Genomic DNA, 25,237 nt, shown 5'->3' on the forward strand with positions numbered 1-25,237 from the left:
AGATTTAGGACTACCTGGTGTGCACTGGCTCCTCCCCCTATGACCCTCCTCCAAGCCTCAGTTAGATTTCTGTGCCCGGCCGAGCTGGATGCTCACTAGGGGCTCTCCTGAGCTCTTAGAAAGAAAGTATAGTTTAGGTTTTTTATTTTCAGTGAGACCTGCTGGCAACAGACTCACTGCATCGAGGGACTAAGGGGAGAAGAAGCGAACCTACCTAAGTGGTGGTAGCTTGGGCTTCTTAGGCTACTGGACACCATTAGCTCCAGAGGGATCGAACACAGGACCCGACCTCGTCGTCCGTTCCCGGAGCCGCGCCGCCGTCCCCCTTACAGCCAGAAGCAAGAAGGTGGTCCAGAAAATCGGCGGCTGAAGACTTCTGTCTTCTCCAAGGTAGCGCACAGCACTGCAGCTGTGCGCCATTGCTCCTCATGCACACCACACACTGCGGTCACTGATGGGTGCAGGGCGCTGGGGGGGGGCGCCCTGAGCAGCAATATTAACACCTTGGCTGGCAAACTGGCACCATATATAGTCCCTAGGGCTATATAGGTGCTTATTAACCCCTGCCAGAACTTTTACATTAGCGGGAGAAAGCCCGCCGAAAAAGGGGCGGGGCCATCTCCCTCAGCACACTGGCGCCATTTTTCCCTCACAGCTCAGCTGGAAGGAAGCTCCCTGGCTCTCCCCTGCAGTCCTGCACTACAGAAAAGGGTAAAAAAGAGAGGGGGGGCACAAATTAGGCGCAGTATAACTATTTTATGCAGCTATAAGGGGAAAACACATTTCTATAGTGATATCCCTGTGATATATAGCGCTCTGGTGTGTGCTGGCATACTCTCCCTCTGTCTTCCCAAAGGGCTTTGTGGGGTCCTGTCCTCTGTAAGAGCATTCCCTGTGTGTCTGCTGTGTGTCGGTACTGCTGTGTCGACATGTATGAGGAGGAAAATGATGTGGAGGCGGAGCAAATGCTTGTGAATGTGATGTCACCCCCTGAGGGGTCGACACCTGTGTGGTTGGACTTATGGAAGGAATTGCGTGAAAGTGTCAACTCCTTACACAAAAGGTTTGACGACATAAGACAGCCGGCTACACAGCTTGTGCCTGTTCCAGCGTCTCCAATGTCATCAGGGGCCTTAAAACGCCCGCTACCTCAGGTGACAGATACAGACGTCGACACGGATACCGACTCCAGTGTCGACGATGATGAGACTAGTGTACCCTCCAATAGGTCCACCCGTTACATGATTGAGGCAATGAGAAATGTTTTACACATTTCTGATAATACCCCAGGTACCACAAAAAAGGGTATTATGTTTGGTGAGAAAAAACTACCTGTAGTTTTTCCTGCATCTGAGGAATTAAATGAGGTGTGTGAGGAAGCGTGGACTTCCCCCGATAAGAAATTGATAATTTCAAAACGGTTATTGGCAGCGTACCCTTTCCCGTCAGAGGATAGGTCACGTTGGGAAACACCCCCTAGGGTAGATAAGGCGCTGACACGCTTATCAAAGAAGGTGGCACTACCGTCTCCGGATACAGCCACCCTGAAGGAACCTGCTGATAGAAAGCAGGAAGCTACCCTAAAAGCTATTTACACACACACGGGCATTATATTGCGACCAGCGATTGCATCAGCTTGGATGTGCAGTGCTGCTGCTGCGTGGTCAGATTCCCTGTCGGATAATATTGATACCATGGATAGGGACAATATTTTGCTGATGATTGAGCATATAAAAGATGCAGTCTTATACATGCGTGATGCACAGAGGGATATTTGCCGGCTGGCATCAAGAATAAGCGCCATGTCCATTGCCGCCAGAAGGGGGTTATGGACACGGCAATGGGCTGGCGATGCCGACTCAAAGCGGCACATGGAGGTTTTGCCCTATAAGGGGGTGGAACTGTTTGGGGATGGTCTTTCGGACCTTGTGTCCACAGCTACTGCTGGAAAATCGACCTTTTTGCCACAGGCTGCCCCACAGCAAAAGAAAGCACCGTATTATCAGGTACAGTCCTTTCGGCCCCGGAAAAACAAGAGGGCTAGAGGCTCATCCTTTCTGCCGAGAGGCAAAGGTATAGGAAAAAAGCTGCAACACACAGCTAGTTCCCAAGAGCAGAAGTCCTCCCCTGCGTCCGGTAAGTCCACAGCATGACGCTGAGGCTGCTCAGGCGGACCCGGGTACGGTGGGGGCCCGTCTCAGAAATTTCAGCACACAGTGGGCTCTCTCACAGGTGGATCCCTGGGTCCTTCAAGTAATACTTCAGGGGTACAGGCTGGAATTCGAGACGTCTCCCCCCCGCCGATTCCTAAAATCTGCCTTACCGGCAACTCCCTCTGCCAGGGAGGCAGTGTTGGTGGCTATCCAAAAACTGTATTCACAGCAAGTGATTGTCAAGGTACCCCTCCTTCAACAAGGAAAGGGTTACTATTCCACAATGTTTGTGGTACCGAAACCGGACGGTTCGGTTAGGCCCATCTTAAATTTAAAATCCTTGAACACTTATATCAAAAAGTTCAAGTTCAAGATGGAATCGCTCAGGGCGGTTATTGCGAGCCTGGAGGAGGGGGACTACATGGTCTCCCTGGACATCAAGGATGCATACCTACATGTCCCCATTTACCCTCCTCACCAGGAGTACCTCAGATTTGTGGTACAGGACTGTCACTATCAGTTCCAGACGCTGCCGTTTGGGTTATCCACGGCACCGAGGGTCTTTACCAAGGTAATGGCCGAAATGATGATTCTCCTTCGCAAGAAAGGAGTTTCAATTATCCCGTACTTGGACGATCTCCTGATAAAGGTGAGGTCCAAGGAACAGTTGTTAGTAGGGGTAGCACTTTCTCGGGAAGTGCTTCAACAGCACGGCTGGATTCTCAATATTCCAAAGTCACAGCTGGTCCCGACGACACGTCTTCTGTTCCTGGGAATGATTCTGGACACAGACCAGAAAAGAGTGTTTCTTCCAATGGAAAAAGCCGAGGAGTTGTCATCTCTAGTCAGAGACATCCTAAAACCGGGACAGGTGTCGGTACATCAATGCACACGAGTCCTGGGAAAGATGGTAGCTTCGTACGAGGCAATTCCATTCGGAAGGTTCCACGCAAGGACCTTCCAGTGGGACCTGTTGGACAAATGGTCCGGGTCCCATCTCCAGATGAAACAGCGGATAACCCTATCGGCAAGAACCAGGGTGTCGCTGCTGTGGTGGCTGCAGAAGGCTCATCTACTAGAGGGCCGCAGATTCGGAATACAGGACTGGGTCCTGGTGACCACGGACGCCAGCCTTCGGGGCTGGGGGGCAGTCACTCAGGGAAGAAATTTCCAAGGACTGTGTTTAAATCAGGAGATTTCGCTTCACATAAATATTCTGGAGCTAAGGGCCATTTACAATGCCCTAAGTCAAGCAAGACCCCTGCTTCAGAACCGGCCGGTGCTGATCCAGTCAGACAACATCACGGCGGTCGCCCATGTAAACAGACAGGGCGGCACAAGAAGCAGGAGGGCAATGGCAGAAGCCACAAGGATTCTCCGATGGGCAGAGAATCATGTGTTAGCACTGACAGCAGTATTCATTCCGGGAGTGGACAACTGGGAAGCAGACTTCCTCAGCAGGCACGACCTCCACCCGGGAGAATGGGGACTTCATCCAGAAGTTTTCCGAATGCTGGTCAACCGTTGGGAAAAACCACAGGTGGACATGATGGCGTCCCGCCTAAACAAAAAGCTAAAAAGGTATTGCGCCAGGTCAAGGGACCCTCAGGCGATCGCTGTGGACGCTCTAGTGACACCGTGGGTGCACCAGTCGGTTTATGTGTTTCCTCCTCTGCCTCTCATAACCAAGGTACTGAGAATAATAAGAAGGCGAGGAGTGAGAACTATTCTCGTGGCTCCGGATTGGCCAAGAAGAACCTGGTACCCGGAACTTCAAGAGATGCTTGCAGAGGACCATTGGCCTCTGCCGCTCAGACAAGACCTGCTGCAGCAGGGACCCTGTCTGTTCCAAGACTTACCGCGGCTGCGTTTGACGGCATGGCGGTTGAACGCCGGATCCTAAAGGAAAAAGGTATTCCGGAGGAAGTCATCCCTACCCTGATCAAAGCCAGGAAGGATGTCACCGCAAAGCATTATCACCGCATTTGGCGGAAATATGTTGCTTGGTGTGAGGCCAAGAAGGCCCCAACGGAGGAATTTCAACTGGGTCGTTTCTTACATTTCCTGCAAGCAGGTGTGACTTTGGGCATCAAATTGGGGTCCATTAAGGTCCAGATTTCGGCCCTGTCGATTTTCTTCCAGAAAGAACTGGCTTCACTGCCTGAAGTTCAGACTTTTGTCAAGGGAGTCCTGCATATTCAGCCTCCTTTTGTGCCCCCAGTGGCACCTTGGGATCTCAATGTGGTCTTGGAATTTCTAAAATCACATTGGTTTGAGCCACTTAAGACTGTGGATTTAAAATATCTCACGTGGAAAGTGGTTATGTTGTTGGCTCTGGCTTCAGCCAGACGGGTGTCAGAATTGGCGGCTTTGTCCTGTAAAAGCCCCTATCTGATTTTCCATATGGATAGGGCAGAGTTGAGGACTCGTCCTCAGTTTCTCCCGAAGGTGGTATCAGCTTTTCACTTGAACCAATCTATTGTGGTGCCTGCGGCTACTAGGGACTTGGAGGATTCCAAGTTTCTGGACGTAGTCAGGGCCCTGAAAATTTATGTTTCCAGGACGGCTGGAGTCAGGAAAACTGACTCGCTGTTTGTAATCTATATGCACCCAATAAGCTGGGTGCACCTGCTTCTAAGCAGTCTATCGCGTGCTGGATTTGTAGCACTATTCAGCTGGCGCATTCTGCGGTGGGACTACCGCAGCCTAAAAATGTGAAAGCCCATTCCACAAGGAAGGTGGGCTCTTCTTGGGCGGCTGCCCGAGGGGTCTCGGCTTTACAACTTTGCCGAGCTGCTACTTGGTCAGGGGCAAACACGTTTGCTAAATTCTACAAATTTGATACCCTGGCTGAGGAGGACCTTGAGTTCTCTCATTCGGTGCTGCAGAGTCATCCGCACTCTCCCGCCCGCTTGGGAGCTTTGGTATTATCCCCATGGTCCTTACGGAGTACCCAGCATCCACTAGGACGTTAGAGAAAATAAGAATTTACTCACCGGTAATTCTATTTCTCGTAGTCCGTAGTGGATGCTGGGCGCCCATCCCAAGTGCGGATTGTCTGCAATACTTGTACATAGTTATTGTTACAAAAATCGGGTTGTTATGGCGAGCCATCTGTTCAGAGGCTCCATTGTTATCATACTGTTAACCGGGGTTCCTATCACGAGTTATACGATGTGATTGGTGTGGCTGGTATGAGTCTTACCCGGGATTCAAAATCCTTCCTTATTGTGTCAGCACTTCCGGGCACAGTGTCCTAACTGAGGCTTGGAGGAGGGTCATAGGTGGAGGAGCCAGTGCACACCAGGTAGTCCTAAATCTTTCTTAGAGTGCCCAGTCTCCTGCGGAGCCCATCTATTCCCCATGGTCCTTACGGACTACGAGAAATAGAATTACCGGTGAGTAAATTCTTATTTTTATAGAAGGGTTCCCGACCGAAAACAAGCAAAAAGCCAAAACCAACTGTTCGGAAGTTATATATATATATATATATATATATATATATATATATATACATGCACAATTGAATCGGCACTCACTCCAATAGAAATTCTTTGCCCAGGTGCCCTCCGGAATAATCCTTTAGATATATCATGCCCAGCAGCGGCGGCACTCACGGGTCTGGTTTCAGTCAATAAGGTGCATAAAGTGCTTTTAATTCATCACTTACAATCCAACGTTTCGGGGCCCCGTGAGTGCCGCCGCTGCTGGGCATGATATATATATATATATATATATATATTTCTCTGACGTCCTAGTGGTTGCTGGGTACTCCGTAAGGACCATGGGGAATAGCGGGCTCCGCAGGAGACTGGGCACTCTAAAAGAAAGATTAGGTACTATCTGGTGTGCACTGGCTCCTCCCTCTATGCCCCTCCTCCAGACCTCAGTTAGAATCTGTGCCCGGCCCGAGCTGGTTGCACACTAGGGGCTCTCCTGAGCACCTAGAAAAGAAAGTATTTGTTAGGTTTTTTATTTTCAGTGAGATCTGCTGGCAACAGACTCACTGCTACGAGGGACTAAGGGGAGAAGAAGCGAACCTACCTGCTTGCAGCTAGCTTGGGCTTCTTAGGCTAGTGGACACCATTAGCTCCAGAGGGATCGAACACAGGCCCAGCCTCGGTCGTCTGGTCCCGGAGCCGCGCCGCCGTCCCCCTTATAGAGCCAGAAGCAAGAAGAGCATCCTGGAAATCGGCGGCTGAAGACTTCGGTCTTCATCAAGGTAGCGCACAGCACTGCAGCTGTGCACCATTGCTCCCTATGAACACCACATACTCCGGTCTCTGATGGGTGCAGGGCGCTGGAGGGGAGGGGGGGGCTGCAATTAGAGTACCTTAACTTTGGCAAACAACACATAATATAGCCTAATAAGCTATATATGTGTAAAAATCCCCTGCCATAATAATATTATAAGAGCGGGAGAAGTCCACCGAAAAAGGGGAGGGGCTATCTCCCTCAGCACACTGGCGCCATTTTCTCTTCACAGTGCAGCTGGAAGACAGCTCCCCAGGCTCTCCCCTGCAGTTTCTAGGCTCAAAGGGTTAAAAAGAGAGGGGGGGCACTAAATTTAGGCGCAAAACTGTATATAAAAAAGCAGCTATAGGGATAAATCACTTTCTGTTAGTGTAAATCCCTGATTAAATAGCGCTGTGGTGTGTGCTGGCATACTCTCTCTCTGTCTCCCCAAAGGACTTTGTGGGGTCCTGTCCTCAGTCAGAGCATTCCCTGTGTGTGTGCGGTGTGTCGGTACGGCTGTGTCGACATGTTTGATGAGGAGGCTTATGTGGAGGCTGAGCAGGTGCCGATAAATGTGATGTCACCCCCTGCGTGGTCGACACCAGAGTGGGTGGATATGTGGAAGGTATTAACCGACAGTGTCAACTCCTTACATAAAAGACGTAACAGCCGTGGGACAGCCGGCTTCTCAGCCCGCGCCTGCCCAGGCGTCTCAAAGGCCATCAGGGGCTCAGAAACGCCCGCTACCTCAGATGGCAGACACATTTTGTCGACACGGAGTCTGACTCCAGTGTCGACGACGATGAGACATATACACAATCCACTAGGGGCATCCGTTGCATGATTACGACAATGAAAAATGTGTTACACATTTCTGACACTAACCCAAGTACCACCAAAAAGGGTATTATGTTTGGGGAGAAAAAGCAGCCAGTGTTTTGTTCCCCCATCAGATGAGTTGAATGAAGTGTGTGAAGAAGCGTGGACTTCCCCCGATAAGAAACTGGTAATTTCTAAAAAGTTACTGATGGCGTACCCTTTCCCGACAGAGGACAGGTCACGTTGGGAGATATCCCCTAGGGTGGATAAGGCGCTCACAAGCTTGTCAAAAAAGGTGGCACTGCCGTCTCAGGACACGGCCGCCTTGAAGGAGCCTGCTGATAGAAAGCAGGAGGCTATCCTAAAGTCTGTATATACACACTCAGGTACTATACTGAGACCCGCAATTGCCTCAGCATGGAGGTGTAGTACTGCTGCAGCGTGGTCCGATACCCTGTCAGATAATATTGATACCCTCGACAGGGTAACCATAGAGCATATTAAAGACGTTGTCTTATATATGAGAGATGCACAGAGGGATATTTGCCGGCTGGCATCCAGAATTAATGCAATGTCCATTTCTGCCAGGAGGGTATTATGGACCCGGCAGTGGACAGGTGATGCGGATTCTAAAAGCACATGGAGGTTCTGCCTTCTAAGGGTGAGGAATTGTTTGGGGATGGTCTCTCGGACCTCGTATCCACAGCAACAGCTGGGAAGTCGACATTTTTACCTCTGATTCCCTCACAGCCTAAGAAAGCACCGTATTATCAGGTACAGTCCTTTCGGCCTCAGAAAAGCAAGCGGGTCAAAGGCGCTTCCTTTCTGACCAGAGGCAAGGGAAGAGGGAAAAAGCTGCACCAGACAGCCAGTTCCCAGGATCAAAAATCTTCCCCCGCTTCCTCTAAGTCCACCGCATGACGCTGGTGCTCCACAGGCGGAGCCAGGTGCGGTGGGGGCGTGTCTCTGTAACTTCAGCGACCAGTGGGCTCGCTCACAGGTGGATCCCTGGGTTCGGCAAGTAGTATCACAGGGATACAAGCTGGAGTTCGAGGCGACTCCCCCTCGTCATTACCTCAAATCTGCCTTGCCTGCTGCTCTTGGAGAAAGGGAGGTAGTACTGGCGGCAAATCACAAGCTGTATCTTCAGCAGGTGATACTCAAGGTACCCCTCCTTCAACAGGGACGGGGTTACTATTCCACAATGTTTGTGGTACCGAAACCAGACTGTTTGGTGAGACCCATTCTAAATTTAAAATCCTTGAACATTTATATAAAAAAGTTCAAGTTCAAGATGGATTTTATGGTGTCATTGGACATCAAGGAATGTCATTACCAATTCCAGACGTTGCCGTTTGGTCTGTCCACGGCACTGCGGGTATTTACTAAGGTAATGGCCGAAATGATGATGCTCCTCCGAAAGAAGGGAGTCATGATTATTCCGTACTTGGACGATCTCCTTATAAAGGCGAGGTCCAAAGAGCAGTTGCTAGTCAGCGTAGCACTATCTCAGGAAGTGCTGCATCAGCACGGCTGGATTCTGAATATCCCAAAGTCGCAGCTGATTCCTGCGACGCGTCTGCTGTTCTTGGGCATGATTCTGGACACAGAACAGAAGAAGATATTTCTCCCGGAGGAGAAGGCCCAGGAATTATCATCTCTGGTCAGGGACCTCCTGAAACCAAAGCAGGTGTCGGTGCATCACTGCACGCGAGTCCTGGGAAAGATGGTAGCTTCTCACGAAGCAATTCCCTTCGGCAGATTCCATGCAAGGATCTTCCAGTGGGATCTGTTGGACAAGTGGTCCGGATCGCATCCCCAGATGCATCGGTTAATCACCCTGTCCCCGAGGGCCAGGGTGTCTCTGTTGTGGTGGCTGCAGAGTACTCATCTGCTCGAAGGCCGCAGATTCGGCATACAGGACTGGGTCCTGGTGACCACGGATGCAAGCCTCCAAGGTTGGGGGGCAGTCACCCAGGGAAGAAACTTCCAAGGACAATGGTCGAGTCAGGAAACTTCCCTACACATAAATATTCTGGAACTAAGGGCCATTTACAACGCCCTGAGTCAAGCAGAACCCCTGCTTCAAAACTAACCGGTTCTGATTCAGTCAGACAACATCACAGCGGTCGCCCATGTAACCCGCCAGGGCGGCACAAGAAGCAGGGTGGCAATGGCAGAAGCCACAAGGATTCTTCGATGGGCGGAGAATCACGTGATAGCACTGTCAGCAGTGTTCATTCCGGGAGTGGACAACTGGGAAGCAGACTTCCTCAGCAGGCACGACCTCCACCCGGGAGAGTGGGGACTTCTTCCAGAAGTCTTCCAGCTGATTGTGAACCGTTGGGAACGGCCACAGGTGGACATGATGGCGTCCCGCCTCAACAAAAGCTAAAAAGATATTGCGCCGGGTCAAGGGACCCTCAGGCGGTAGCTGTGGACGCTCTAGTGACACCGTGGGTGTACCAGTCGGTTTATGTGTTCCCTCCTCGTCCTCTCATACCCAATTATAGGCGCCGTGGTCCGCGATGTCCTCGTGGCCCGGCGCCTAGCAACTAGGGACGCCGAGCATGCTAGCCGCCGGCTCCCTAGCAACGCTGGGACGCCGAGCGCGCTGAGCCGCCTGGACCCTAGCAACGGGGACGCCACGGGCGGATCACGCTCCCCGTTGCAGGGTCAATCAAGTTACACACACACACTTGTCTTCTGGCCCGCATTTATGCTAATCAGGCTCTGAACATCTGATTGGAGGACTCCCCGCTAAATACCTTCTCAGTGCTTCACACAGACGCCGGTAATAGCTTCCTGCATGCTGCTTAGGTTTGCTGAACGTCTGTTCCAGTCCTGCTGTGTCCGGTCATTCCTGTATTCAGAGTTCCTGAATCTGGGAGTTGTCATTTCATCCCAAGGAGTCTTCTGGTCCTCTATTACCCGCAACAGTCGCCAGAGGATCTCAGGTGGTTTTCGTGAGTTGCGGCTCTGCCGCGTGCTGCGCCCCAGCACGCTTCATTCTGTATTCTGTTTCGGAGCATTTGCGGAGGTTTTCCGCTTCCACAAGTCCTCTCCGGAACTCGGCGGTGCCGGGTAGGAGAGTGGACAAGTGGCTATTTTGGTTGTCCTTTTCCCTGGCGGTTTTCCGCACATATTCTAGTTTTAGGTTAGTTTGTAGCCCCTGGCTTTGTTGTTTAGTAAGAGGGCCCCTTGTTATCACCCTGTCTCGGATTTCTCTTTGTCTCCCATTAAGATCTGAGGGGGCATCGGAGTTGGGCAGACGTAATCCGCCCTTCAAACGCGGCTGCCATGGGCTCAAGCAACCATAGTCTCGCATGAGATTTCTGACAGCACGGGCGAGACAACGGAGTTAGGGCGCCAGGGGCTATTTCCGTTCCCGCTCCCTTTCCCAGCATTACGTTCCAGTGCTCAGGTCCTTGCTATAAGATCTCCCCAGACCAGAGTGCTGGAATCATAACACCCAAGGTACTGAGGATAATAAGAGGGAGAGGAGTAAGAACTATACTCATTGTTCCGGATTGGCCAAGAAGAGCTTGGTACCCAGAACTTCAAGAAATGATCTCAGAGGACCCATGGCCTCTGCCGCTCAGACAGGACCTGCTACTGCAGGGGCCCTGTCTGTTCCAAGACTTACCGCGGCTGCGTTTGATGGCATGGCGGTTGAACACCGGATCCTAAAGGAAAAGGGCATTCCGGAGGAAGTCATTCCTACTCTGATTAAAGCTAGGAAGGATGTGACCGCAAAACATTATCACCGCATATGGCGGAAATATGCTGCTTGGTGTGAGGCCAGGAAGGCCCCAACGGAGGAATTTCAGCTGGGTCGATTTCTGCACTTCCTACAGTCAGGGGTGACTATGGGCCTCAAATTGGGTTCCATTAAGGTCCAGATTTCGGCTCTGTTGATTTTCTTCCAAAAAGAACTGGCTTCACTGCCTGAAGTTCAGACTTTTATTAAGGGAGTGCTGCATATTCAGCCTCCCTTTGTGCCTCCATTGGCACCTTGGGATCTCAACGTGGTGTTGGATTTCCTAAAGTCGCATTGGTTTGAGCCACTTAAAACCGTGGAGCTAAAATATCTCACGTGGAAAGTGGTCATGCTGCTGGCCTTGGCTTCGGCCAGGCGTGTATCAGAATTGGCGGCTTTGTCATGTAAAAGCCCTTATCTGATTTTCCATATGGATAGGGTGGAATTGAGGACTCGTCCCCAATTTCTCCAAGTTACTTGATGTAGTCAGGGCCCTGAAAATCTATGTTTCCAGGACGGCTAGAGTCAGGAAAACTGACTCACTATTTATCCTGTATGCACCCAACAAGCTGGGTGCTCCTGCTTCAAAGCAGACTATTGCTCGCTGGATCTGTAGCACGATTCAACTTGCACATTCTGCGGCTGGACTGCCGCATCCTAAATCTGTAAAAGCCCATTCCACGAGGAAAGTGGGCTCTTCTTGGGCGGCTGCCTGAGGGGTCTCGGCTTTACAACTTTGCCGAGCTGCTACTTGGTCGGGTTCAAACACATTTGCAAAATTCTACAAGTTTGATACCCTGGCTGAGGTTTGAGTTTGCTCATTCGGTGCTGCAGAGTCATCCGCACTCTCCCGCCCGTTTGGGAGCTTTGGTATAATCCCCATGGTCCTTACGGAGTACCCAGCATCCACTAGGACGTCAGAGAAAATAAGAATTTACTCACCGGTAATTCTATTTCTCGTAGTCCGTAGTGGATGCTGGGAGCCCGTCCCAAGTGCGGACTTTCTGCAATACATGTAAATAGTTATTGCGTAACTAAAGGGTTTTGTTATGAGCCATCTGTTAATGAGGCTCATTATTGTTTCATACTGTTAACTGGGTATGGTTATCACAAGTTGTACGGTGTGATTGGTGTGGCTGGTATGAGTCTTACCCTGGATTCCAAATCCTTTCCTAGTAATGTCAGCTCTTCCGGGCACAGTTTCCCTAACTGAGGTCTGGAGGAGGGGCATAGAGGGAGGAGCCAGTGCACACCAGATAGTACCTAATCTGTCTTTTAGAGTGCCCAGTCTCCTGTGGAGCCCGCTATTCCCCATGGTCCTTACGGAGTACCCAGCATCCACTACGGACTACGAGAAATAGAATTACCGGTGAGTAAATTCTTATTATATATATATATATATATATATATATATATATATATAGTATACCAGCGGCGGCACTCAGTCAATACACAACAGACACAGGTATGTGCTTTTCAACGTTTCGAGGCGTTTATTACCTCGTCATCAGGATACAAAACACAAGTACAAACTTACATTTAAAGACCCACACCTCACCACGTGACTACGGCTAGCCCCGGAGGCTGGACGACAGCGCCCACCAGTGATGCCATCAACCCCTCCCCCGTTGCCATGACAATCGTAAAAAACACCATAAACAGTGGTGCATAAAAATGACATCATCGGATTACAGTCAACAGCGCAATATATAGCCATAAAGAAAAAATATAACATCAAATTGCACAAGTTGCTGACAACAGTTGTGTTTTATCTTGCTGCAGACACAAGAGTGGACAAAAAATAGCAGTAAGCAATGCCTAAATTATGAAACCCAGATACATTTTCTAATTCATATTATCTATACATATGCTTTGTTAATGATATGGTATACGAGTTCCAGACAAAAAAGGTATATATCGAGTTCCTAAAATAATTGCGGAAAGCTAGTTTACAGGAAACAATGAAGACCTAAGCTCTCATTAAGTCCTTTGGGTGATAGAGTGTGTAGTCTATGTATCCACCTGGATTCACACCGCAATAAAGCTAATGATCTGTCTCCACCTCTACTTCTGGGCGGAATGTGATCAATGATCATATATCTAAGGGTTGATAAGTTGTGTCCAGCCTTCACAAAGTGTCTGGATACATGCTGATCACTATGCCCCTTTTTCAGTGCATTTCTGATGGATAATCTATGCATCGCCATGCGTTCCCGCAGGGTTCTATCTGTTTTGCCCACGTAGCTTAATCCACATGGGCACCACTGTTTATGGTGTTTTTTACGATTGTCATGGCAACGGGGGAGGGGTTGATGGCGTCACTGGTGGGCGCTGTCGTCCAGCCTCCGGGGCTAGCCGTAGTCACGTGGTGAGGTGCGGGTCTTTAAATGTACGTTTGTACTTGTGTTTTGTATGCTGATGACGAGGTAATAAACGCCTCGAAACGTTGAAAAGCACATACCTGTGTCTGTCGTGTATTGAGTGCCGCCGCTGGTATACTGCAACTTGGAGTACCCCACGCTGGGGGCCCCTACGGAAGGCACCAACACCGTGTTTGATTTACATTTGGGAGTGCTGCCTACTTTGGACTTTATATATATATATATATATATATATATATATATATATATATATATACACACACACGTCAGTTACACACGTCAGTTCTCTGGTTTCATCTCTTCCCTGCTCCTCGCCGTTTCCCTTGATAAGCGCACACACTGTGTTTATACGGTAGCGCATTTGATCAGGTCAATTTAATCACATTATTTTAGATTTTAGAGGCGCTGTTTAGCAGGTGTTTGGTTTTTTTGGTTTGTATATTAAGGAGCCGCAGAAGCCTGACGCTAATGCAGTAATCACTAGGGCTATTGCAGTGGTTTGTGTGTCTGCCCGTAGAAAGCCACGCTGCCCATTAATATTACACCGGGCTCCACAACAGTCATCCGTATCAGCGCATTTTGAGAAGGGTTCCATTTAACCGCCACAAAGAAATACCATCGTTACTGAGCAGTCTGACCATACATTTGTAATTATGTCAACATCAGTTAAGTGACATATAGTGTGACTGCAATCCAGGAACACTTCTATCTATGCCTCAGTAGGATATGTGGGGAAGCATGTAAAAGGTGTAATCTCAGGTTGTGCTGCTTAATGCTCTCCATGTATCATGTAATCATCTAATCAATTAATTAGTACTTGCAGATGGGGAAAAAAGATCCTAGTGACTGCCTTACCCCCAGGGTGAGCTAAGTACGGTGCTAAAGTTCCGACCTACCAAGAGCAAACCCTATTGGATAGTATCGAGGGATGCGGGGGGGGGGGAAGTTTTACAAAATTCTAATTAGTGAACTACAGTAAACTGATAATAAAACTATTTGTGACTTCAAAAGGTGATTTTGTGTTTCTGCAGGAGACTACTACAAAAAGCATTCCTCCCTGGTTTCAGTTCTTAAGATTGGGCATTTTGTAGAAATAGCTTTTAGACTTGATTCCAAGGTTCAATTTTTTAACAATATCGAACATCTGTGCTCACCACCGAACCCGCAAGGGGCTTCATTGTGCTCTTCCCCCACTGGCATTATAATCCCCGGGATCACAGCATCGGTATGGTGACCGGTGGGATCCCAAGCACTGGTTACCCGTTCGGTGTATTCAAGTCTTACATATTAAGAGATGGAATGTTAAATGCTTTATTAAACTGTGTAGGACTGTAGGTAGTAAAAACCTTATATGTGGAATAGAACATTGGAGAGTATGGAGAATGAAGGCAGAGCACATATGGTGATGAGATTAATAGATAATTGCTGAGAACCCAGTGTCTCGTCAGTAGTAAGGTGGCAGAGTCCAAGCTTATATTCTGGTCAGGATCATCTTAACAGCTGTGTAGGCCCCTGGGCAAAGCAATGCACTGGGACCCCTACCCATCCTCCAGACGTAGGGGTGGGGGTGCTATCATTGACAGCTGTGATGTCCCGCGGGCGGTAGGAGGTGTTCTAGATTCCACTCAGCGTGTAGGACCTGGAGCAGTGATTTCAGCTAATTACTCCATAACTGCACAGATGGTGGGAGATGGGGCAGAAGGGAGAACACTAAACTGTAGAAGAAGGGGACATTGGGCTGAATGGAGGGGCCCTGGTACATGACTTCCAGGGTAGTAGACAGTGTTTAATATGCGGGGGAAGGGTGGATAGTGGGCTTAGTATTCATCATTTTCTGGTCAGAGGTTAGCTTAATTGACCACGGATATCTCCAATTCCTGGGGGTAGATTTCTTAGCTTTCAATTAGATAAAACTAGAGCGTCCCACCTTTCAGTAGGTACTGGAAGGCTAATATCTCCGGTCTTGGACATGGTAGAGACAAGATACCAGTGTCCATCGAGAGGGGAGAGTCCCAGATTGTGGCGTGTACCCTCAGAAAAACTCTTGGTCAGACAGAACCAGAGGTATATGGTCGGAAAGAGCAATTAATGGGCTTGGACTGGGACTGCTGCTTTGAAGTCAGTTATCTCCGGTTCCCCATGGGCGATTTTCAAAAATCTGGTACCCCTGGAAAGCTTTCAGTCCAGAACTCTTAGACTACTGGGGACCTTGGACAACTGCCTATTAAGCCTGATGGAAAAGATGGCCCTGATTCTGGTGGTGCAACATTCATATGGTACTGCACAGAATATTTCTATCTTCCTTGCCACATGTGACGACCCTAGAAATACATTGTTCCATATATGTTGGGGAATGTCCTAAAATCATGATTATTTAAAGAGCTTACTCCTTTTGATATTTCTTATTGAACATTTAAGTTTGGAACTGTCATGACTGTGGTTTTTGTGAACCCGGTGTTAGTGAAGTCTGTGCGGGCAACTGGAGGACTATGTGAATATTAGGCTGGTCTGTAGGAATCAGTGAGAAGAAGGAGCAATCCCTGACCGGGGATCGAACCCGGGCCTCGGCAGAGGAAGCCGTATCCTGACCACTGGATCACCAGGGACTTTGATAGCAGGATGAAGAATGTTTAGGTGAGACTGTATTGGATATAGGGGGTGATTCCGAGTTGTTCGCTCGCTAGCTGCTTTTAGCAGCATTGCACACGCTACGCCGCTGCCCTCTGGGAGTGTATCTTCGCTTAGCAGAATTGCGAACGAAAGATTAGCAGAATTGCGAATAAATAATTCTTAGCAGTTTCTGAGTAGCTTCGGACCTACTCACGATTAGCGATCAGTTCAGTCAGTTTCGTTCCTGGTTTGACGTCACAAACACGCCCTGCGTTCGGCCAGCCACTCCCACGTTTTTCTCTGGCATGCCTGCGTTTGTCCGCAAACGCCGTGAAAACCCTGAGTATCCGCCCAGAAACACACACTTCCTGTCAGTCACACTACGATCACTTCAACGATGGAAATTCTTCGTTCTGCCGTGAGTAAATCTACTAAGTTTTGAGCTAAAATACTTAGCACATGCGCACTGCGTACCATGAGCATTTTCGTATTAATCGCTCCGTTGCGAAAATCGGCAACGAGCGAACAACTCGGAATGACCCCCATAGTGTCACAGGAGTAGGTGCTTATGTACTCAAGGTTACTGGCAAGATAGTAAGATGGACTGGTTACTGGTGAGACTGATAACCGGGCTGGTTACCGGTGAGACTGGGATGCAACTGTAATGCGGGCTGGTACCGGATATAACTGGAAACGCAACTGAAAGTAGAACGATGACTGTGGCTGTAACTTTAGGACCAGGCTGAAGAACCCTGCGGCTGTGACGGTAGAGTACTGCAGCTGTGGTTTTAAGTTGAGACTGTGGAATACTGCGACTGTGACTTTAACATGAAACACTGCAACTGTGCGTTTAAGTTGAGACTGTGGAATACTGTGACTGTGCCTTTAAGATGAAACACTGCAACTGTGCCTTTAAGTTGAGACTGTGGAATACTGTGACTGTGCCTTTAAGATGAACTGTAGAAATACTGGATATCAATGGTAACACAAATGTAATCCAAACTGGGTAGCAAAGGAACAGAGTTTTTACAGGAACTGAAGTACATGGGTTACCTTTAGGGAGCTCAGCTTTAAAGCTCACACAGAGCTGTGTGTGACACGAGGAACTGGCAGAGTTTCCAACTCCAGTCTTCAGACTTATACTTCCTGGTCCTTGGTGATTGGTGAGCAGTATCAGGTGATTCAGAGAGTCTCAGGCTGGCACAGGATTGGACAGCTCTGGGTCAGGTGAACAGTTACTGTCATGTGAGTACTCTAGACTAGGCTGTGAAGTGGAGTGAGGCCTAGCAGGCCGAGAGAACACTGAAGCCTGAACTTCTTGCAAACAGATGATGCTGGCTTTTAGGCCTAAACTTCATATTGCTGAATTCAGACTCACACAGAAGATCACCACAGGTGGAGCTCGTTAACTATTACCTTCCAGGTAGAGAACTCAGGACTCAGGAAACTCATGGTATTGGCAAGCTGTTTATCCAAGTGAGTAGAAAGATGCAGGATCCAGGATAGAGATGGTAGAGGTAAGTCACCAAATATGAAAACTACAGTCAGGATCGTGACAGGAACATATAAGAGATGCTACCACAGCTCAGGGGCAAAGTGTGTACAAGTTAGGAGAGTCCTGGAGTATACTCCACAAAGTTTCCACCAGACAATGCCTCTGTGTTACAAGAAGGCTTCAATGTATAGATGGATGGACAATCAATAGGTTGATGAGTAAAAAGTTGAGAGGTTCAAAGGGTTGATGTGACAGTGGTCGACACACAAATGGTTGACACAGAATCTATTTTAAATTCTTTCAACTTTTGCTTCAATTACCATCCACATGGACTACGATTGGGAATAGTAACCTGTGGCGAGCTTAGCAATACACGTTGCCCGAAGTGTGGCGTGTGAAGGTCTACCTTTGCCATAATCGTGGTCACAGACTGAAATGGACAAATTTTGGCAAAAACTATTTAAAAATTTGTCGTCTTTTTTTGTCTTGACCATTACCATTCCGACCTTTTAATCCTGTTGAACTTTTGTATCTGTTGACCTTAGACACAGTTGACCTTTTTACTGTTGACCTTTGTACCAGTTGACGTATTGCATGTCTACCATATGTGGTTCACCTACTGACTGTCTATCTAATTTCTGTAGATCTATTATACCACACCAGTTACAGGCCATTAGTTGATATCTCCATGCAGCCATCACCACCGTCAGAGTGCACTGCATCTGGGGGGTTATTCAGGTTTTTAGCAAACGAAAAAAGTTAGCAATTGGGCAGAACCATGTTGTATTGCAGCTGGGGCAGATGTGACATGTGCAGAGAGATTTAGATTTTGGTGGGCTGTATTGTTTCTGTGCAGGGTAAATACTGGCTGCTTAATTTCTACACTGCAATTTAGATTTCAGTTTGAACATACCCCACCTACATCTAACTCTCTCTGCACATGTTATAGCTGCCTCCCCTGCAGTGCACATGGTTTTGCCCAATTGCTAACATTCTTGGTTTGCTAACAAACCTGAATAAGGCCCCTAGGCAGGTATACCATAAAGCAGCCTTTTTTACCCACCACTTCAAAATGCAGTATTTATTACGTGGCAACATCTCAGCCTCATCATTAATATCGATAAAAACTGCACAGCACCCCAGCTCTCTCGAGATTTAAAGCGGCAGTTAGCTTAAAGGCAAAACCAACCTGTTTTCACCTTGGAACTAATTGCCGCTTTAAATCTAATGACTATCTCTGCAAATCGTGGGCTATTACATTGGACCCCAAATCATAATGGAAATATTACGCTAGCACAGTAAATATTATTCACTGCTGCATTTATGGCTTTTCTTTCACTACGTCCCATGGATATTGCGAATCTTTCTATATGCTTGAAAGCAGTGTTTTTCTGCTTCATTAACTATAGCTTAGTTCAGACCTTCTCAAACGCGGTCCTCAAGGCACCCAACGGTCCAGGTTTTAGGTATATCCATGGCTCAGCACAGGTGGTTACATCAAACTGACTGAGGTGCTAATAAAGTCACCTGTGGCTAAGCATGGATAAACCTAAAACCTTGACCGTTATTGTGACGTGAGTACCGCGTTTGAGAACTTCTGGCTTAGTTTAAAGGAGTTATACATTCTACCATTAAATGTTTTGAATTTTCTAATTTGATGGACATTTCCGTGTAGTCTTTATTGAAAAATTAATCTTGTTCTGGAGAAACATTAATGTTTTCATGTAATTATTTTATTCTCAGCATATGGATACAGAAGCAGGATTACATCAGAGCAAGATCTAAGTTTATCTCCAGATTATGGAATAGAAGATAACGGAATCACCCGAGATTTTCCAAGAGAAAACCCTATTTCCACAATTATACAATCAGTACTACACTGTGTGGATATGTCATCTGATCCTACTTATCATGAGGAATGTTCTGTAAGCTCAGAAGCTGCATCTATTACAGCTCTTCCAGCAGATACAATACTTCCCTGTTCAATAGATGCCAATTGTTTTCCACAGAACACTAAGCACATTACCCATAAGCCAGATAAAACAGGAGGGAAGCCATTTCCATGTTCTGAGTGTGGAAAATGTTTTATACAGAAATCAACTCTGGTCATGCATCAGAGAAGTCACACGGGTGAGAAACCATTTCCATGCTCTGATTGTGGAAAATGTTTTACACAGAAATCAGATCTTTTAAAACATCAGAGAACTCACACAGGTGAGAAGCCATTTCCCTGTTCTGAGTGTGGGAAATGTTTTACACAGAAGCCACATCTTGTTCAACATCAGAGACGTCACACGGGTGAGAAGCCATTTTCCTGTACTGATTGTGGGAAATTTTTTACCCACAAATCAGCCTTAGTTATACATCAGAGACTTCACACTGGTGAGAAGCCATTTCCATGTTCTGAGTGTAGGAATTGGTTTACACACAAATCTGCTCTTGTTTCACATCAGAGAAGTCACACAGGTGAGAAGCCTTTTTCATGCTCTGAGTGTGGGAAATGTTTTACAGAAAAATCGTCTCTTGTTACACATCAGAGTTTTCACAAAGGCGAAAAGCCATTTCCGTGTTCTGAGTGTGGGAAATGTTTTACACAGAAATCGGGTCTTCTTACACATCAAGTAACTCACACAGGTGAGAAGCCATTTTCATGTTCTGAGTGCAGGAAATGTTTTAGAGACAAATCAGCCCTTGTTTCACATCAGAGAATTCACACAGGTGAAAGACCATTTTCATGCTGTATGTGTGGAAAAAGTTTTACCGAGAAATCCTCTCTCGTTACACATCAGAGAACTCACACAGGCGAGAAGCCGTTTCCATGTCCTGATTGTGGGAAATTTTTTACGCAGAAATCCAATCTTGTAAAGCATCAAAGAATTCACAGAGGTGAGAAGTCATTTGTACATTCAGATAAAGGGAAATGACAGAAGTCAGATCTTGTTAATATTAACATTATTCAGACACATGTACAAAGGAGAACTTTTTTTACTACTGTAAAGTATATTATCTATGTAAAAATTCTCATTAAACATAGTATTTCTCCTAATTGATCTCTCCTCACATTTCTTTTTTTTTTAAAGTCATTTGACAAAAATGTAAAAACCCAAGAGTTCAGATAGAACGTAGTTTCATTTTCAGACTCCATGATAGCCCAGACTAAAGGGTTTAGGGGCCTATTTACTAAGCCTTGGATGGAGATAAAGTACCAGCCAATCGGCTCCTGTTATTTTTCAAACACAGCCTGTGACGTGGCAGTTAGGAGCTGATTATTTATTTATTAACAGTTTCTTATATAGCGCAGCATATTCCGTTGCGCTTTACAATTAGATTGGCTGGTACTTTATCTTCAGCGACTTTATCTCCCTCCAAGGCTTAGTAAATAGGCCCCTTAATCCTCTACAGAAATACAAAAATATTTCTGCGGCGGGGTACACTGTGGGCTCCACAAGTCTGGACAATGGGGGTGTAGAGTAGGATCTTGATCCAAGGCACCAACAGACTCAAAGCTTTGACTGTTCCCAGAATGCACAGCGCCGCCTCCTATAACACCCCGCCTCCCAGCACAGGAGCTCAGTTTTGTTAGTTGGTGCTGCAGTAAGCAGGCACTTAACAGAGGGGCTGCTCCATGCAGCCCTAATAAAGGCTTTTTTTCTGAAGAAAAAGTGAAGACTTCAGGGCAGCAGCGGTGGTAAATGTCTTGTGACATTCTCTGCTGCGGCTCCAGCTCTCCCCAGCGGCGCTGTACACTCCCGAGCCCAGGTTGCCGGGTACCTACAGCGGAGGCTCCGGTTTACTTCACGTTAGGCACACACAGCTGGGGCTCTCCAGGATCGCGTGGCCGCGCTTAGGGAGGTGGTAAGTGGGTCCCGCTCGCGATCCGGCACGGGCAGTGGGAGGCGGGCCGTGCGCGCTGGCAGTGGACACTGTGGATACAGGCGATCCCACTAGATCACCAGGGCATGGGCGCAGGTTAGGTTTTCTCTCAAAACCGATTTTAATATCGCCCACAGTACCCGGTGGTTTTGCCAGCAAGGGGGATAAGGCTTAGACCTGAAGCCCCAGCCCCAGGCCGCCATTTCCCGCAAGTGTTCCCGCTCTGGAGCTGTATATCTGTCTTTTCCTTACTCCCAGTCAGTGTCTGCGGCGCCATTATTCCTCAGCTCACTGTTCCTGGGAATGCTTGGGCAAATCCTCCTATGTAAAGCCGCCTGGTTGTCAGCGCTGTGCCTTTACATGACACTTAAGTATTCTACCTGCCTTTTTAGTCAGTGATAGTTAAGAAAGAGTGCATTTAGTCAGGGTTTTATAGTACAATTACCCAGTGATATACATCCAGTTCTTACTGTGTACTGTTATAACTACTGTTATATAGCTGTGTAAGCTAGTCCAGTGCAGTATTATTGTCCGTAAAATAACCTCTGCATTGTACAGACTGTGACCTTCTGTGTGTGCATCTGATAGCTGAGTGTTGTCCATCTCGTGTCTTTCACTCAACTTGCTATCCCTATATTCTATAACCTGAGGGGGCTTGGTGCGTCAGGTGTTATCTAATATAGGATTTTCACAAAGATATACTGTATTACGTATTTTTCTCTGTGATTTGGTCACCATATCTCTCCTTTATCTCTGCTAGTGCTGACTACACTACGCAGGGGTTTGGGATATTGTGCTGCTGTTAATTGTACTGTGTTACCTCATACTGCAAGTTATATCATGTCTGCTTCTGAGGGTAACGGTTCTGGGGCGGAACACACTGCTGGTGTTGCTGAAGCCACAGGCACAGATGAGGAGATTGTAGCAGCTGTGGGCTCTGGTTCTGGGGGCTCCTTGCCCCCCAGTGGGACTGTGGCAACGGGGGCACATACTAACCCACCATGGGCCGCTTTTTCCACGCTTCTGCATACGCTAGTTCATAAACTAACACCCACCCGGTACAACCGTATGTGGTCCCTGCAGCTAACCCGCCGTGGGCGGACGATTAATCTGCTCAATTAAAGAAGTTGAACCAGTCCTTGACTACTAAAAAGTCTGACCAACGCTCGCCTAAGTCCAAGAGGTCCTCTAAGCGAGCGCTCGTCTCCTCACAATCCACTGCTGTCACTGACACCTCGTCTGATGAGGACGGCACTTACACTGACCCCACAGGTTCTGACTCAGATACAGCTGATGGGGAGGGTAGTTCACATGTGGATGTTCCTGACCTTGTGGAGGCTATTAAGTTAATTCTGCAGATTACGGATGATCCCGAGCCATCCGTGCTCCTAAGAAACCAGATAGGTTCAAGCATCAGAAGGTGGTTAAACAGGTTTTACCTCACCCTGATCACCTAGTGGATATACGTCAGGAACCCTGGGAAAACCCGGGTACGAAGTTTGTGCCTCAAAAGAAGATGCTGGCTCGCTATCCCCTCGTGCCAGAGCTGTCTACGGATTGGGAAACACCTCCTCCAGTGGACTCACATGTGGCTAGGATGGTGGTTTCCTCAGCTCTACCTGTCACTACCATCACGTCTCGGATAAATGTGTGGAGGGTTGTCTAAAAGCGATTTACACCCTCACGGGTGCTGCACAAAGGCCCACTATTGCAGCTTCATGGGCTGCTGAGGCTATTGAAGCATGGGCCTTGGAGTTAGAAGCTGAAATCTCCACTGACCATGCTAGACAATGCTTGTTATATATTGTTACAGCTTCTCGATATATTAAAGAGGCGGCTTCTGATGCCGGTATCCTGGCATCCAAGGCCTCTACTACGTCAGTCCTGGCTCGCCGGATATTGTGGCTGAGATCCTGGTCTGTGGATCTGGACTCTAGAAAAACCCTGGAGATACTCCCTTTCAAGGGAGATATTCTGTTTGGGGAGGACTTAAATAAGATAGTGGCTGACTTGGCTACTGCCAAAACTGCCTGTCTACCTAATACCGCTCCTTCTGTGTCGAAGGCTAAAGGTACGTCCTTTTGCCCCTTTCGTCCTTCAGATAAAGCAAAAGATCAGGCGTACCTTAAGCAGGCCCGCACTTCCAAACCTGGTAAGCCGAAGCCCAAAAGAGCCTGGGCTGCCCGTCAGCCAGCTGCCAAGACCGATAAGCCTGCCGCATGACGCGGCGGGCCTCCCCCTGGGGGATCCCAAGGATGGGGGCCGGCTTCTAGGGTATACCCAGGAATGGTTGAAGACCACTTCAGATGCTTGGGTACGGGAAGTCGTCACTCGAGGTTACGCCATTGCCTTCAAAAACCGACCCCCTCATCGATTTTGCCAGACAGACGTCCCTTTGGACCGGACAAAGGCAAAAACTCTACACTCGGTGGTACAGACCCTCCTGGATACAGGAGTCATAGTACAGGTGCCTCTTGCTCAGAGGGGCAGGGGGTACTATTCTCCGCTGTTTCTAGTCCCGAAACCGAATGGGTCCTCCCGGCCCATTCTCAGCCTCAAGGCATTGAACAGGTTTGTGAAGATTTCCAAGTTCCGTATGGAAACCCTTCGCTCTATAGTTCTGGCATGGAACCTGGGGACTCTGTGGTCTCCCTGGACATACAGGATGCCGTCAAGAGGTCAGGATACTGCCGTATCTGGACGGCTTGTTAATCCTGGTAAATTCCCCAGATCTCCTGTGTCATCTGGATATGACGGTCCGGTTTCTACAAGCCCAAGGGTGGCTCATCAACTGGAAGAAATCCTACCTGGTCCCTGCTCAGAGCATGGTGCACCTGGGAGCGCTGTTGGACACTCACAACCATGTATCAGGAGAAAGTCCTCAAGCTTCAGGACAGGATTCGTTACTTCCTTTCTCGTCCACAAGTGTCGATACATTCGGCAATGCAGGTGCTGGGCCTCATGGTGTCAGCATTCGACATGGTGGAGTATGCTCAATTCCATTCTCGCCCCCTCCAGAAGCTGATTCTAGCCAAGTGGGACGGCCTGCCTCACCGGCTCAGGTCTCAAATTATCTCATTGACTCCAGAGGTCCGTCTGTCGCTGCTCCGGTGGCTCCAGGACCAACAATAGTGCAGGGGCCGTCTCTTCTGGATATCCAACTGGGTCCTGTTGACGACAGATGCCAGTTTAAGAGGTTGGGGCGCGGTGATGGAGCAGCACTCCTTACAGGGTCGGTGGACCAAGGAGGAATCTCTCCTCTCGATCAACATTTTGGAGTTGCGGGCAGTCTTCAATGCGTTGAACCTGGCCCAGCATTTCATTCAGAACCGTCCTGTTCAAGTACAATCGGACAAGGACACCACAGTGGCTTACATAAATCATCAAGGCGGCACTCGAAGCCGTTTGGCAATGAAGGAAGCCTCACGGATTCTACAGTGGGCAGAGCGCCATCTACCGGCAATATCGGCAATATTCATTCCGGGAGTCATGAATTGGGAAGCAGACTTTCTCAGTCGTCAGGACGTGCATGCCGGCGAGTGGGGCTTCCATCCAGATGTGTTTCAACTCCTCGTGGAAAGGTGAGGTCTTCCAGATGTGGATCTGATGGCGTCTCGACACAATCACAAGGTTCCGGTCTTCGGAGCAAGTACAAGGGATCCTCAAGCAGCATTCGTGGATGCGCTGGCAGTGCCGTGGAGGTTTCGGCTGCCATACGTGTTCCCTCCGGTGTCACTCCTGCCAAGGGTAGTTCGGAAGTTCAAGCAAGAAAAAGGAAATCTGCTTCTCATAGCTCCGGCGTGGCCCAGACGGCACTGGTTCTCAGACCTGCAAGGCCTATCGTCAGAGCGTCCACTTTTACTTCCACAACGCCCAGACCTCCTCGTTCAGGGCCCTTGTGTCTACCAGG

The 25,237-nt window shown here is 48.3% G+C and overlaps 1 protein-coding gene across 1 annotated transcript in view; it reads left to right on the forward strand.

Moving 5' to 3' along the window:
- Positions 1-20,500, forward strand: part of LOC135054818 (zinc finger protein OZF-like) — a 58,325-nt gene extending 37,825 nt beyond the window's left edge. Inside the window, exon 7 of the mRNA XM_063958191.1 lies at positions 19,198-20,500. Coding sequence (XP_063814261.1) covers positions 19,198-20,378 — 1,181 coding nt within the window. The 3' untranslated portion in view covers positions 20,379-20,500. The remainder of the gene's footprint in view (positions 1-19,197) is intronic.
- The last annotated feature ends 4,737 nt before the right edge of the window (positions 20,501-25,237 follow it).

Source organism: Pseudophryne corroboree, chromosome 3 (genome assembly GCF_028390025.1).
Source record: "Pseudophryne corroboree isolate aPseCor3 chromosome 3, aPseCor3.hap2, whole genome shotgun sequence".
Taxonomy (NCBI): domain Eukaryota; kingdom Metazoa; phylum Chordata; class Amphibia; order Anura; family Myobatrachidae; genus Pseudophryne; species Pseudophryne corroboree.